This window comes from Limulus polyphemus, unplaced genomic scaffold, assembly GCF_000517525.1.
Source record: "Limulus polyphemus unplaced genomic scaffold, Limulus_polyphemus-2.1.2 Scaffold3552, whole genome shotgun sequence".
Taxonomy (NCBI): Eukaryota; Metazoa; Arthropoda; class Merostomata; order Xiphosura; family Limulidae; genus Limulus; species Limulus polyphemus.
Genome location: NW_013669162.1, coordinates 48,938 through 66,896, shown reverse-complemented (window position 1 = coordinate 66,896; position 17,959 = coordinate 48,938). Strand labels below are relative to the sequence as shown.

Genomic DNA, 17,959 nt, shown 5'->3' with positions numbered 1-17,959 from the left:
GACCACAAACTTACAAAGTGAGATGAACCAACATATATGTAGTATACAATATCCAGCATATGTTTCTTAGGAAACCTTTACAGATTACCAGCACATGATTTTTAGCAGGCTATTTAAAGATTTCCAATTCAACCATCTTTAATCACTGCTCAAAAGAATTCTCACTTCATACATATTTTTAATATCATAATGTGTAATCTTAGTTTTTTACTAGATTCATTCAATTTATTCTTAGAACAAAAGGCTTCAGTAAATTTGGTCTTCACTTAATCTAAAAGTGAGGAGGTACTGTAATCGTATTGTATTTACAATAAAGTTACTAAGGCTACCTTCTGCCAACCCTAATTTTGAATTACTAACCAGAGGAAAGGCAGTACCCTACCACTCACACTAAGGGATTGATTGTTGCTCTTACAATGCACCCACTGTTTAAAAAGTGGGGAATATTTTGTGGTATCCCATAATTTAAACCTATCTTACTAGCTCTGAAATACAGAGCTCTACAACAGGGCCAATCTGGGCTCACATGAGGAGGTAAACTTTAAATAAAACTTCTAACACTAAAATTATATAAGAATAATTAACTTTCTTAAAAAAAAAATTTTTTTTTAAGTACATTTTATACACATGTCCAATACAACCTTAGGGGGAAAAATTCCAGCTCAATCTTCTAAGTAAGTTCTTATACCAATTTTGTCAAAAGATACAATGAAAAAAAAAATTTAAAATGCACTTATAATTATTTCAACCACTGCAGCAGCCTATGTCTATCTGAAATTATAAAAAATAAGTAAAATAAAATGAGTTTTTACTAAATTATGAAAATATAGCATGATTGATAGAGATAAAAGTTTTCTCACTTTGGTACAAAACTTCAACAAATTAGTGGTGTACATTTTTCAAGTTGCTAAATCATAACTGCAAACTATTAATGAATGTTAAATTAATTTTCCTAAGGAAAAATCATAAAATATGTAGCTAGGAACATGTAGCTGCTTTATAAATGATTTTCTGTAGCAATGTTATGGCTTAAAGATGTACACAAAATTGATTTTAGGATATTTAAATATGTACTTTAATGTTGAGTATATTTAACTCAAGCGGTCAACAAAGTTCTACAGCACTGTGCATCCCTGGATCAATCTATGGATGGAATCTTGGATTGTTTCTCTATATTCTTGACAAGGCACTTCCCAACAGATTCAGCATGTCTACATTTGTCCTCAAAGTTTGTCTAAGATAAATTCTGTCAATAGTTTCCACTTTAAGATAGACAGAAACAATATGCATATGGTTGATACAAGAACTGTTGAACATCAGAATGGAATCAGGTTCACTGGCACCTGAATAAGGCCTCACAATGCCAAAATCTTATCCCTAAACACCAGAGCAAATGCTTCCTCACATCACTGAAAGCACCACAGTGAACAACTCACATTCAACAACACTGCACTAAGCATAACACTCTAAACATTATGTCTCCACACACAATTACAGTCATCATGGATTTCCAAACAGAACATAAAGGGCATACAACACTGAATGTCCCAGTCATTAATACATGGTATGCAACAAATTTATAAAGCCATGTTGGCCACTAGTGATGGGCATATTCAATGTTAAGGGGAGGCATAAACATTAAGAAAACTCTAGTTTTGATATCTTTAAGCCTTGATATTAATACAAACAATTCCACATTACAAGGCATGCCATGCCAAGGGTTACTGAAATGCATTTCTATATTCATAATTTGATACAAGACAATAAACTTCACTTTCACTCATAATTTGTAATTTATAATTTAGCTACTTTCCATAATGTATACTTATAATTTGCCAGATCTTCATTTATTCATTTTGTCCAGTATATATATTAAGGCAGTGACAGACTAGTATGAACAACTGTTTTTATAAAAGGGGTAATATGTGTAATTACTCATTGCTACAGTGTAAAATATAAAAAGTGGTAGCTGAAAGACCATTTTTTGGTCATAAGAGACTGTAGTTTTCAGAAAAGTAATTACCATCACGCTGAATTTTATATTGCAGGGATTAGTGTTGTCAGTATGTTAGTCACAAGACAGTATTTATAATCAGTCATTATATTACATAAAGGATGACTAGTTGCAGTCATTAAATTATTTAAGTATTAATGCACAGTAAATTGTACTATGGCTTTAAAAAAAAAAACGAATTTAAACCATAAAATGTTTACTAAGGAAAATGTTAAACTAATAATTAATGTTATTCTGTCACAAACTTTAAATCTTATGCATGTTCACATCATTAGAAGTGACACATGTGGTAGTATCAATAGCAAATTACACAAAATTAATAGTACTCTAAACATGCTTACAGGTTCAAAATCCAAGAAATTGTGCACCACACCAGTCACCATGTTGTCCATTAGGAACTGATATAAAAAGAAATATTGAAATTTCCATAAAACATACCACAGAAAATATGTCTAAAAATTGAGATATTAATTTAATTCTAAAATGTCAAAAATATTTTTTCTAACTTTATTTCACAATCAATTTCAACAAGTGATTTTTAATTTTATAATAAGGAATAATATAAATTTCCACTAATTTGCAATAACACACTTACAAGAACACCTCAACTTTTACATATCACCTGATAAAACCTTAATTCATATTTTTTAAAAGTATGACAGTATTATTGTCAAGCACCCTTATCATTTTTCTGTTAACATCATATCTAATCAGATATTTGGTGATGTGATGAAACTGTTATTTCATCATGCACATTTATTGTTTATTTATGTAAGACTAGTTACCATATTAACCTTAATTTATTTTTGAAATATGATTTATTGGACATCCTGCACATCCTCTATTCAAAGTCCATAATGTATGATTAAACTGCCTATGCATTTCCAGGTTGATAATCTTTGCTTAAATCTTTTGCATTAAATTTATTAAAGTTACAAAAACTACAGTGTCATAGATGATAGGAAATATTTCAGATAAATGTTACCTATAAGTTTTGGTTCACATATTATTAAAAGAGTCCAGAAAATTGAGGAAAGAATGAAAGCTTACATAATGCCTTTCTACTGACTAAAGTAATAATGATAAGTTATCTTCACAGTAGATTGCAATTAAAAATACAGAAGACTACATACTACTGAATAGCAACCACAAATTCCAAAAGCTGCAAAATATTACTCTAAAAGGTTTTAAAAACCCAATAAAATTTCAATGAAAAAGTTCAAAAAGTAGGACTACGTCATTGAAAGCAAACTTTAAAAGTTGATCCAGTACATATGAACAAACACATTATAAACAGGCATCACTACTATCAGATATTGGCATCACAAGCAAAAGTTAGAACAGACATTTTGAAAAAAGAAGCCATAGAAGTAAAAAAACTCAAACAAGAAATGTCAGTCACAAATATACATCTCATAAAGTCACTAAAACCTGGGAAAAAAACACAACAAAGTTGAATCTTCACCAACAGCTTTTTATTTTATAATAAATTAATATGTTGTACAAGTTAATTTATTATAAACAAATTTAACAGACCTTAAGAAAAATATTTAAATAAGCCAAATATTACAGATGCTGGCAAGGATCAATTAAACCAACAGCAATTGTGATCCTTAAATGAATAAATAGATTTTCAGTGAAAGAAAATGTTAACTTCTGAAATGGTACTACCCAAAGCAAGAATCCCACATTGCAAAGTTGGAGGGGCCGGTGAAGCAAGCAGAGAACAACTGCCTTGAAAGAGTAGGTGTATCATAAGAAATTAAGGCATACTTGTGGTGTATAGCACTACTTCTGGAAAAGGTATGAGGTTTTACAATTTACACAAATGCAATTTGAGAAATTTCAGATGAATAAAAGTATTTTTAAACTTAACATGAAAATCACCTTGCTTTTGGAGCAGTCAACACTATGATTCCATATATTCATGAACGAATCTTTAGTAAAAATAATAAATTCAAAAATCTGATTTTTTGTGTACAAAAGAGTTGTAATGTTTACCTAAAGCTTGCCAAATTTTGTGAAGATGCAAATATCACATTATTAGTTATAGTATGGAAACTGTTATAAATACAGGTATGAATGCTACTTTAGAATAGCAAGATAAACATTAGTATGAATGTTCACATTAAACATGTCATTGCTTGAAATTGCTGTTGAGAAGAGGTAAGCAAACAAAAAGATTGAAATGGGTATTGGACCATAAAGAATAGAATGAGCAAAGCTGGAAACAAGTCTCTTTACAAATTAATCCAAGTTGAAGCATTTGAAAATAATCAACAACAATCTGTTTGATAGAGAACACTATCCAAGTCAATAATTACAGTAAATCATGGTAGGAATCAACAAAAGTTTAGGCCTACATCTCAACCAACAGTGCTGCTGATCTACACGAAATTAGCAGCACCCTGAATGCTGTATGTGTATCACTTCTGTGTTTCCATAATTATCTCTAGTAATATATATTAAATTCATATAACCCAGTTTAAAGAAGTTTAATTACAATCGAAAAGTACATTCCAACAACTAAAGTCCTTGTTTTGTTACGTGAAGGTAACTCAGACACTAAAAGGATAAATATCTAAACTTCAAATCTAACCACCCATAATTAGTGAAAACAGGAATAATCAAAATCTTAGTCGGTAAAAGGATATACCATTATAATTTTGAATAGGAAATTAATCATTTTGGACATGTTTTTCTTATAAATACCTTCTCAAAGAAAACTAATTCAGCATATGCTATCAATGAATGAGCAACACAATGTCAACTGTAAGGGAAAGAGAAAAAAAAAACAGTATTTAATCTTATATCCCTGGTACAGGAAAAAAAGACAAATGTATTATGGGCAAGGATGCATCACCTTCTACTTTAGCCAGTGTCATAAAAAGGAATCCGGTAAGAAAGATGATGTTCTAACAGTGAGTCTAATCATGAAAGCAGCCATCCTTGGCCTTACATAAAAGACTATTTTGTATTTGTTGGAAGTGAAAGTGCAAGTAGATCCCAATCTCACAGTGTTTTCTTGCAGTGTAAGTTGTGTTTGCTCAAAAATAATATTTACAGTGCCAATAAGAAATCACTTTATAAAGAAATACATTAGTTACAAACATTCCTATAAACTCAGGGATTTTGAATCATGCATGAAGAGATGAATGAAGGTAAACAGATCAAGCAAATGGTCAGTTAAAGCAGCACAGACAGGGACTTATACTTCTAGTAAGAGAAAAACTTGGAAAAATGAAGCAGAACAACCTTCAAATAACCTCTTTGAGCCTTCATTGCTGCTAATGCTGGGAGGGTTAGCCAATGTAAAATAAATGCACTTGTAATTGATTTCATCTTCCCACTGTCTCATTGGCCACCATGCCTATGACTTGATTGCAAAGGAACTGGAAGAATTCACACCAAATATTGCATTCAAAACAAAATTACAAAGACCACTACTGACAATGGGTCCAACTTTGTCAAGGAATTCTGGTTAGTTACAGTATTTTTATAGTATATTTTATATCAATTAATATATATATACATATTAATCTAAATCTATATATATAATACTCTTGCATCTGTCTGCCCGGTCCTTTCAGATGCTGCACTTTGCAAATGATTTTTGCAAAAGTGATTTTTCATCATCTTTGAGCACCGAGGAAATTGAGAAAGAAGACTTCTTCATGCACTTTAAACAACAAGAAAAATCTGAAAGTAATTCATCCCAAAGTAGCAATGATCAAATAACACTGATCCTGAGCAAAGAACCGACTACTTCAAAAGATATAGAATCAAGATTGTTTTCTTCACCAGCTTTCAAATCTCTCTTTATTTACTTCAATATACTCATTCCATCAAGTGCAGCTGTATGATGCATTTTCACAACAAAGACATTTTGAAGCCAAAAAAAAAGAGCTGGATTGATGGATAACAATTTCGAGAAGCTGATGCTATTGAAATTAAATAACATATTAAAATAATAATAAAATTTAATAAATAATAAGGGACATAATATCTTCTAATATAACAGATTTATTACTTCATATTAGCTTATTATCTCATTTGTTATTATTACTGTCATTGTACTAATTTATTTTTTGACGTTGTGTTCTTCAAGTACTATCATTGAATGTATCAAAGGCTGTATAGTTGTTAGCTGCTTTCCTATCATCATTCACAAATATGGAATGGTTGTTCTAAGAAGTCTGTATTATGTGATTGTAGGAATAAAGTATTACCATTTACCAATAGATTTGCATTTTTCATTCTTACATTATCCTATGACAAAAAAATTATCATAAAAAAATGTCAGTTTCAAAAGTAGCGGTAGCATTAGCACTGCTATATTTATAAATATGTAGTGACAACAGTAGCATTGCTGTATTTGTCTTGCTGTAGCAGTAGGAATAGTGGCACTCCATTGAAAAGGTAGCACACACACAGCTATGAATACCACACAAATTAAAATGTAGATAAGGGAAATTATCGATCATACAAACATCTTCAGAGATGAGTCACATAACTACCTTTTCAGCATTGAATTGTAACAACAACAAGTTGTCCAATGAAAGCTTCAGCAAAAAAAGGAATCAAACGTTTGCCAAATATAAATATTTCAAAATGAGAAGAGTCATAGAGTTTCTTTAATTTATAGTTTACACTGCATCATGATTCTAAAAGTATTTACTTTTGCTTTACACAATAAAAATCGAAAGCAATATGCTAGACACAAGCAATTTTTGTAATTTTATTACTTTTTATAATCATGACATTAACTGAGCTATGATTATGCACATTAGAGAATCCAAAAAGAGTATTCTGGTATCATGGAGCTAACACCTTAGGGCTACTCTATGGCAATAAAATATCCACATAAGCTAGTGCCTTACCGATTTGACATAAACAACTCTAGAAAAGTATTATTTCTGACAACTGGTCAGGTATTTTAATATATTTAGTTAAATATTTCTTAAGGGAATTTACAGAAATATTTGACAAAACTTGATAGTGGTCAAATAATTGGATGACTACTGGCCAGTGTGCTAACCATAAGTGAAGCTATTTCAACTTATAACTAATTAAATATAGAAGACACTCATATAGTCGTGTATGCTCTTAATAATTGAATTTCATATCTTATTTACTAAATACAAAAGTACAATGAGAGATTACAGGTGGGACACTAAAGTACAATCCAACTGTGTATCCTCATACTCCCCTAAACAACTGTTGCATTCTATAATTCATAGTAGCTAACCTAGCATAACTTAATTTACAGTTTCACAGATGCCATAAAACCCATAAATGTTTGTCAATTTGTTTTTCAATGATTCACAGCAATAAAGTGATTTTTTTTTTTGGAGGGTATATAAAATAACTTACCAATCATTTAATTTAACATTATTACACTATTTATCCTTCCACAGGTTTTCTGTACATCAACTAGCCTATTGGCTTGAGACCCTTAACCTTACTAATGCTGATTATAACCAAAGCCTTCACTTTATGACATGAGAGCTCTTTATAATCTTTTATCCTTTTTTTAATTAACGCAAGCACCCTTATGCACATGAAAGAGTAATAACATGGTATGTTAGACAAAAGTTTTTCTAGTTGATTATTTAAAACACAGTGTTGTTGTTGTTGTTTTCATGGGGAGGATAATACTCATACAGTTGTGTTATTGCGTTCTTATGAACTAATGTTTCTGTTGTCACTAAAAAATAAGTGAAGTTAAAGCATTTAAACTGTTAGCCAGCAACAACAAAGCATATGTCAATAAAAATAATAATCAATCTCCAATTTCACAGATTTGAAAAAGGTTAATAAAATAATTTCAGTGCAATATATATCCTTTCTGAGAAAAATGAATGCACTATCTCACTGTTCTTCACATTATTCTATATAGCTTGCTCTACTACTCTGAATAATTTAGTAAATTCTACATGATATTGGATCAACTATTTTCTGCTAAAAAACTAATTTTTTCTAAAAGTAGTTAAAAATAATAAAATATTACCAATAATGATAAATATAAATTTGTTAAAAATGGTTTAGTAAAGATATAATTTTTTTTCTATGTAACTTTGTAACTCATGTAACTTTGTGCATAGTTAATATTAATCAATCAATTATAACAAACAACTAAAAATGTAACCCTTATAACATATTCAATCCAAAAGTATTTCCAACAGCAGAAACAAAACTACACATTGCAGATTGCCAACCTCAGTGGAAATTCACTTGTTCTCTCACTCCCATTAATCATGCTTGACATTGTGGACACATTTTGCTGCCATACTCCTGAATGCCTGTGTCTACCTAATGAGCATGTGTGTCAATACAGAATCATAATTAAAGGAATCTAGGTTGAACTATCATGACAGCAAATGCTGAATCCAAGAGCAGCAAGAGCCAGACTAATTAAGAGAGCATTCAATAATATTCAGCAAAATTATCAATTACACAGAACAGTTTAATTAATAGTTATATTGCTAGCAATAAATAACCAACCATCAGTTCATTATGCCTAACCAATCATCAAATATCCTTACATAAAAAATTCTCATATCTATTAAAAATTAATTAAAACAGTTTCACAAAGTTACAGATTGAAGTATTTAATAACACATTAAATGAACCTAAAAAACTACATGTAACCAGTAAATATTATGGGACTGTCAAAGTTGAAATTGTCCTCAAATTTCACCAGAATAAAAAAAAAACTTTAGTAATAAATACTTACACTTGCTTCAGGGCACAGAAAATTACAATAAAAGAAACAACAAATCTTCAAATGGATATGCAAAGATTGTAATGAAATATTATACAGTTAAACAATAACTTGCAGGATCTTCACAACATATGATATTTTCCAAATGTTATCTGTATTAAGATGCTGATTACTCAGTATTTTATTGACTTCATACACATTTCTTTTATGTACAGTTTTGTGCATGAAAATTTAAAACAAATAATTTTCTGATTATACTCATAACAAAAAAATATATGAAGGATAACAAATAAATTTAAAATTTAAACTTTTTTGTGAATTAAACATTTACACTTCAAATTAAATTTTACAGCTACTTATTACTATTTCTTCTAGTAATACCAGCTGCAAACACAAGAGAGAGAGAGAGAAATAAAAAAAGTTACCAATGACTGTCTAACAACCCAGTATATATCCTACCTCTTTCATTGGCATTTTTAACTTCATTATTTCAGCATATCTGGTAAGAACTTCCCAAGGAGCATGGACTTTCACACAGTTGACATCAGTGACAGACTATTCAAAGGTAACAAAGGTTAATGTAGCTTCTAAATTTTCTAACTTTCAGTTTTGTTAATGCAGAAAAAAGTTTCTACAAAAATGTACATACATTTGTATTTTATTACATTAACTCCAAGGAAGCTTTAATTTTATATTTCAAGGCACACTACTGATCTGCTTCCTACAGAATTAAAATGACAGTTAAGGTAAGAATGGTACTGCAAACAAATTGCTGTTGATAGACAGTTTTAACTTGTGAATGAGTAACAATTATTTGATTCTGAAGACATTCTCATCTTGTGCTCTTGAGAAGTAGAAAATTTAAACTTTATCCCAATTTTTTAATTTTAGACAAGCAACTATGGTTTAAAAGCTCACAAACAGCATCACAGAAGATTTTTCGACAGTGAAATTAAATCAATTCATAATAAGTTGAACACATTAAACTACCTCCAAAAGAACTTTTATCCAATAATTTTGAGAATGTAATCAGCAACTACATTATGCATCATTCATACTCCTTATGTAGAAAATTGTTCTGTCTTACTTGAAATATGTCCTTTTTCAACTAGAAAGCACCATATACAGCGTAGATCAAATAATTTCTTTGTTTAATAAGATTTCTCTCTTACTTGAAAGACTACCTTTTCCAACCAAAAAGCATCCCTAGGTATTTCTTTATGAGGTTGCTCGTACCTGAATGATCTTCTTTCCCAACCATAAATCACAACTTGAAATAGATAATTAAAATTACCTAATAATAATATATTTCATCTCCACAAAAATCAGAAATGGAAAGTCCAGCCAGAGGCATATATCTATCTGTATTCTATATTAATTCGAAAATTTAACATTCAAATACAATATTACATTGTTCACAGTTGGAAATATCAGAATGAGAAAGGTGGAAAAGCCAAAACACTAAAAAGCTATACTTAACAAAAAATGGACTTTAAGATGATTTAATGAGGACTAATGTAGTAGTGTGGATATTCCAGCCCAGAAGCTATGACATATTACCACCAAGGACAAACTAAATCATTTGCAAGTTTGCACACTTGTCTCAAACATTTCAATATGTATATATTTTAATATATAATATCTCATTAAAGACTACAAATATTCAATAGAAGGGCTTAGTGTACACATGGAATACACTGATACACTTTCAATACACTGATGCACATGTTGTAAAGGGTTCACACTTTGGTCTTATAAGAAATAAAGCTACCACCATAGCAACTGTACATAATATCAGCTTAAGAGATTACAGATATTAATTTATAATAATAAATTGTGTGTATTTTCTTATAGCATGGGGCTATATGCTATGTGTACTGAGAGGAATCGAACCCTTGATTATAGCATTGTAAATCCGAAGACATACTGCTGTCCCAATAATAAATTAACATAAAATTTTATTAATTGCACTCTTAACAAATATTTGTCAAAAAAAAAAATATATCAAGTGCACGATGATGAAATAAAAGCCAGTTTTCAAGATCATATGTTGTATTTTTTCCCCAACATACTTATGTTTACATAAAAGAAATTCAGCATTGTTTTTGAAACTAAATAGTGATTAAATTATTTGGCTTGCAGAAATATACTACGAACAAAAACAAAATTGCCTACCTTTCTTCTGAAGAGAAATCACTCAATATTTCTTGTTATTTATATGAACCCATTCACTGTAGCTGAGATGTAGATTTCTCAGTGCACTGGGAAATATACACCCCAGCCACAGAGAAAGGGTTAACTAATTTGTACTTTAAAAAGGCAACTCTTTATTTAGACAAAGTGATTTATTTCAGATTTCTAAAATTTTCAATTCAGTCTGCATCTAGCCTAATGACATCCCTTACAAAATGAATAAGTAACTTTGAGCCTATAAGATAGTATGTACAGCTGAATACAGGCAACAAAATAATACCACAATGGTTAGTAATAAAGTTTGAATAAACATTAATAAGGATTCATAACTATTTTGATGCAACTGTTACATGAAAAACCAAAAATGCACGAAATGTATTTTACTACTTCTATAAACAACAGAAAAGTGAGACTGAAAACATAAGTCACTTGAAATGTTTGTGTATTCTCTTTTATTTTTTAAACATTAAGGAATTAATTACTCCAATTTGGACAATCAATTCTTTTAAGGGGATTGAACAAACATATAATAAACTGTAAAGTCAGCAATTTATACATTTTTGTAAACATTAATATGTAATATCATTGTAAGATTACTGCAATTATTTCTGTCCTGTTTTTACAAAACTTCAACTGTTTGACTAGTAGCATTTGTAACTGAGGTTTAAAGAGTGTGTGTTCTTCTGTCATGGGACCGTGACTTATGCAATACGTGTTGTTTTAAGCATTAATATTGATACAGAAGATAAACCGATCATAAAACATTACATTAAGACCACCTCCAGTATAGATTTTAAATTACCATAACAATATAACACTAAAATAATTTCCAACATCTGTTAGGCTGAAATTATGAATGAATTATTCCTTTATAATTTGTATAGTGACTGTAAGTGAAATTTGTTTATTTCTTTTCTTTTTTAATTAGGATCATTCAGAAAAAAGAAAGCAAGCAGTTTTAACATGAAGTTTAAAACTACTATCATGTATGTAGGCAGGTAAAGTAATGTAATTTCAATACAACAATAAGTATAAATCACATGTGCAAGTAACACTGGAAAAATGTATATATATCAGAACAACTGACAATAAATGTTTAGCTTTGAACTAATAGCATATTTAGTATCTTTATTAATGAAGATTATTCCATGATACTGGCCCAATCCATGAAAATGGGTTAAAATAAACAATTGGTCATGTTTTTCATAATTAAGAGAACATTTAAAAAATTGGAAATGTTTTTCTCTTTTGAATAACTGACTTTTTACAGAAATATTTTATATTTTTAAAATGATGTATTTGTCTCTACCTCAGTATCATATTCCAGTTCTAAACCTTCATCTTTCAAGTTTTCTTCAAACACTTCCCTCATTTGCTTATGAAGAGTACTTTTCTGGATGCCTGATGGGGAAGTATATAGCAACACAAAGTCAATTCGATGCAATCCATCTTCAAAAAACAAGGATGGTTCCTGAACGACACAAATTTAATTTGTGTGTTGGTTACTAAGATATAACTTTTATATTAAAATACATTTATTATGTGATAAAAGTAATTTTTTTCTAAACAAACTACCATATAATTCTATATGCTGTAATGATGATAACTATCATAAAATATCTTAAACTTTTAAAAATACATTATACAGATAAAAAAATAATAATAATTCTTAATAAAAGTTCTTGAAAAAATACTCAGTACTTTGCATTACACCTACGAGCTTCTCTTATGCACATCAAACCAAACAACCAACTAATCATTTTCATACATATTTTGTACAGTACACATGTAATCAGACTTATTTGATTGCCAATTCTCATGAAAAAATTAAGTATATTTCAATTTACAAATAACTATCACTGAAATTGATAGAAAAAATTCAACTTTCTAAAATACTTACTGGAATTTCACACTTCACAGACAAATCTAAACAGAATTTTTTTAACTGAAAATAAAACTCAACTGTGAAAAGTAATCATTCTCAAATGCTTATTCATTGATGAATATATTTCAATTTCAATACTTTAATAAAAATACATCAATGAAAGAGGAAATACTATGTTTTCTTTTCTTCATTGTTTTTGGTTAAAAAAAGAAATGTCAAAAATTTTATTTGTCAAATTATTTTCATTTTGCTTTTTATGAGAAACTGCTACACTTTGTACATTTACTTTCGAGCCATTCACGTGTGTTTACTCTTTTAAACATAGTCTATAAAAACAGTCTTAAATTAAATTGGCTTAACCAATCAAATTCTTTTCCATACAAATGTTATGATTGTTTGAAGTTTTCCTACTGTAGAAACAGTCAGGAGCATTCAATTAAAATGTAAAACTCTATCATTTTATGAAGTTGTTTCCATCCTTTTCATCCCTTTTGATGTTATCATGCACATCAGCTGATCTCTCCAAGCATCATAGAGTTGTGATAATATTTTCCCAGTGGCCAAAACTGCTTGTTATACATCAACATTTATCTTTCCATTAAATTGATTCACTTCAGATAATGACCTAAAGATCATCAAATTAACTTGAAAACTTTTGTTACATATTAAAAATATTTTATTGTTCTCAAACACAAAACTAATCAAAACGTTTACTATAAATGTATGTATTCTGTGATTTTAAAGTCTGTGTAGTAGGCTATACAACAGAGTTAATTAACTGTATAACACAGAAATTGTTTACAAATACATCATAATTTTTTCACATCCCTAAATTGTTAGAAACAAAATAATTCCAAAATCTGCTAAACTTTTATATTTTTACAGTTACAATAAAGTTTTCAATAGTACAAGTTTCCTTAAATGTTGTTATACGTACTTAGCGTAATAACATGTAAAAATACAAGGTTTCACTATTTGTCTTGAAATAACAGCTCATAATGGTATAACAAAATTATGCAAACTTTGTATTTTTTAACAATTTCAAAATTGTTGATTTTTGATTATAGCTTTTAAAAAATATATATACATACTTAATATATTTTACACCAAAAAAAACAAGCCTTTAGCAATGGAAAATGCACTGCAGGACTATCGTCAAGATATATTGCCATCAGATAGAGCATGACCATATATGGCAAATGGTACTGTAACAACATGGTAAGGCTTCAATATAGTTTAATATAACATATTTATATATATATATATAAACACAAATAATGTCAAGTTATCTTGGAAATATAATTTTATAAAATTATTACCACGTTTAATATGATCTTAAAATTTACGTCAAAAGCCTTTACAGGCCAAATATTTTCCAAGTGTCTTACCCAGTTTTCCATTACTGAAGTGCTGTCTTTCAAGTTATAAGAATTACTGTATAATGTATCTTTTAATCACATTATAACAACCAAAAATAACATCAAGGTTGTTAATTTTTAGAAGAAATATATTCAAATTTGTCCTTATCTTTGATTGTTTTTTCACTGAAATGAGAATTTCAAAATAATTTAGTGAAAGTTTTTGAAAAAAACATAATCCAATTTCATCAACTGTTTGAAGTAATAAAATAAACTCTAAAACTAGCTTTTTTATTCTAATGGCAAATAATGAAAATATACCTGAAATGACATCCTAGTTCCTATATTTTAAGCATAATATAAATGTTAAACAGCTTACTACATAATGTTTGTTAGGCAAATCTCTGGAACACAAAGCCTCTCTTGATGTTGATATTCCATTCAGCCTTTCACCAGATCTACCACCAAATAACTGTTTGCTATTTTTCCTGGTTTCAGTGAAACAAGTTTTTGCATTCTGTTCATTAAAATCTGTATTGCTTTTAAGCCATAAATCTTCAGCACTGTGGTAAATACTTATATCAGATTCTGTTGAAACTGAAGGAAAAGAAAACTTTTAATAGTTGCATAACTATGCATACAATAGAAATTACATCAGATATTAATCTTGAAATATCAGCTTTTAAAATTAACAAGTAATACACATACAACAGATTTTTTTCTCATTTAAATCTTTATTGACAAACTCTCAATCCTACCTTACAAGTACCATCAAGCTCATTTTTTGTGTTCAGATGACCAGATATTGTCCTACGATAAGACTAAAAGCTTGTCAGAAAATTTTTGCATACAGAGAAATCCTAAGTATATCACATGTACATTACACAACATAAAGCATGTTAAGAAAAATGTCAACTGTTAAAAAAAAAAAAAGACGTACTTTTTGGAGTAATAATATTTTAAATAGTTGTACACCACTCACATCACTAATGCTTCTTCTAGTTCAAAATCACGTTCCAACTAACACATAAAAATATTCAGTGTCCCCACAAACACTCTCACACCAGTGTACGACTTTATGTAGTCTTGACTCCTTTCTCCAATGCATTTTGATTCTACACCATCATCAAAATCATAATTCACCAGCCTATTGTGTCAAACCACATTTCATTATAAACAATCTAATTAGCTCTACTTAGCCAAATGAAAAGCCAAGAAACACACCTAATTATGGGTAGTTATGAAAAAGAGTAAAGCAGAAAACCACTACTTACTAAGAAATCCCAAACTTTACCATGTAAACAAAACTTGAAAGTAAATAAATGTGGTCAATTTCAAACTTCCCTGACAATAAAAGATATCACTCTGATGAACCAATGCATTCTAATCATTATTTTTTTGACAATTTAAATGCCAAATTAAACTGGTATATTAAATTAACTACATTATTTACTGGGTCAATGTTTAGTTCTGATCTAAGTAGATTGCTTGTTTTGATTAAAACTTATTGATAATGAACCAACAGATGATACTCTCTACACCAGCCACCAGAAAACAATGGATCACCCAAGAAGCACAAAGCATCTGAGAGAGGGTTTGGAATAATTTTTTTCTTCTTTCTCCCTAAAAAGTTCTGGAATACATAGTTAAGCATCAGTTTATATGGTCATTCTGCTACTTTGAGGAGATTATTTGCTTCATAGAGGCTAATTTCACCAGCATCCCCAACTTTCAACAGGTAGATTGTACAGAAGGCACCTTCCACTAACACTTGGGCTTCTCTAATGAAATAATTGATTTGACCTTCACTATTATAATGCACCCATGGCCCCACAATGCAGAGTACAATTCTGCCTGCCCATACCGCAGTGAGAACCGCTAAAATATTTGGAAAAAGATAGCTTCAAGGAGGCTCTATTAAATGGTGTATTAAATAAAGAAAGTTACAGCCAAACAATTATTATTTTCTATCTCTTTCTCTTATCAGAAATTACATTACAAATCTGACACAACCATAGGGTCATTAGTTTCAATCATAATGGCTGAATCAGTTATGGAGGAAATTGAATTGCAAGTTTTTTTTACTTTGACACAAGACTTTTAAATTTAGAAACTATACATTGATGGTTTATTTATCATCATGATAGAGAACACAGATGAAACACTACCTAATCTTATTAATACTCAGACCTCAATTACAATACACTCAGTATAATAGTAAAGAGGCATTTAACTTTTCTAATGCACAACATGTAAAAAGGATGGGAATTTTTCTATTAAGTTTATCAAAAACTTTTTTTTTTCAGGTAAATACTTGGATTACTTGTCTCGCCACCTTTGAGAAAATAAATAATTTGTTGTTAAAATCTTATTTAACAGAGCAAGCAAATGTCATCTAACCACTAAATGTATGAAAAAAACAGAGACAGAAAATAATATTTTTATATAATTAAGGGTAAATAATTCTCTCAAAATCTTTATACAGAAATCAAGACACAATATTTCTGCCATACTAAGAAAACAATTTAAAAATTTTACTATTCTACCTTTCTGAATCTTTACATAAAATGTTGAATAAACATAACAAAGTGTGATTCAAACAACATACATCTTTCCAGGTTTTGTTTTTTCTCTCTAAGAACACAAAAGAATTGTGTAATAGCATGGGCACAGTTTATGACTTAACTTGTAATGAATTTTTGGCACTACACACAGGTCAACTTTCAATAAAGGTTGGGGGGTGAGAATAGTTGCAAATAACATATGTGTAACCAAAAAAATGCTAACATATTACTGTTCTCTCAAGAAATATTATCATTATACACAAAAATCAATGTTTCCCCTTAAAAGTCATTAACTAAGTTATAACTTAGACAAAAATATAAGTGATGCACCAATTAAAATGTAAAAAAACACAAGTATAGTTATGACAAGAAATATTAGAATGTCAGAGAGTGTCAAAATCAATATTCCTAGAAATTCATTGACTAAATTAATTACACTATATACAATTTAAGAACAATGATACTTATAACCAATATGAAAAGAAAGTTTTACAGAGTAGCACAACTTTGCATTTGTACGTATATCATTCAAACCTAGACTTAACATGCCATTATTTAAATTACCAAGAAAAAAGTTTCAGATTAATACTTCACACAGAAATATAACTTACTATAGCATACAAGCTTTCAAGTACTTTTAAGAACTCATGAGGTGGAATATCTAACTCAACTGAGAGAAGATTCTTTGAAAATATTAAGAAAATAAATCCTTGAGAAGGAAGAATTAATTAAATGTTACGTGCCAATATAAAAAGATAAAATAAAATAAAAGTCTAGCAGAGCTTAGTAAAGAAAAGAGGAATAAATAGAATTAAGAGAGATTAGTAATAATAGTATTTCAAAGAATTGGGTGGACATCATTAGTAAATGATTAGTAAACTGATTAGTAAATGTGGCTTATTCAAAAATCTAGATTCACTAAATTGCAAATCAAATTTAGTAATAAATATAATGATACTGCTAAGTACATAAGATAAAAAGAACATCAATACTATAAACATATTACATTATTCACTCTTTTATTCAGAGCTTACTTGCAGAAAACCTCTTCTCTAACATATCAACATCGAGAATGTTACGATGTTTCTTGTCATTCATTGTTGTGGTTTCCAACTATCTCATCTGGAAATTGATTTAAATTTCTGAAATAAAAAAATAAACAAATATATATATATATATATATATATATATATATATACACACACATAGTACACACACACA

At 29.2% G+C, this 17,959-nt stretch overlaps 1 protein-coding gene across 5 annotated transcripts in view; it reads right to left on the bottom strand.

The window, feature by feature from the left end:
* Window positions 1-17,959, bottom strand: part of LOC106469573 (anoctamin-1-like) — a 72,142-nt gene that overhangs the window by 50,158 nt on the left and 4,025 nt on the right. For 4 of the 5 annotated variants that reach the window (XM_022398141.1, XM_022398140.1, XM_022398139.1 and 1 more), the window contains 5 exons: window positions 17,773-17,880; window positions 14,554-14,771; window positions 12,241-12,402; window positions 9,198-9,293; window positions 2,356-2,412 (listed from right to left, as the gene is read on the bottom strand). In XM_022398141.1, coding sequence (XP_022253849.1) covers window positions 2,356-2,412; window positions 9,198-9,293; window positions 12,241-12,402; window positions 14,554-14,771; window positions 17,773-17,836 — 597 coding nt within the window. In that variant the 5' untranslated portion in view covers window positions 17,837-17,880. Of the gene's footprint in view, window positions 1-2,355; window positions 2,413-9,197; window positions 10,009-12,240; window positions 12,403-14,553; window positions 14,772-17,772; window positions 17,881-17,959 lie in introns of those variants that run through there. The other variant, XM_022398143.1, reaches the window with a different exon arrangement.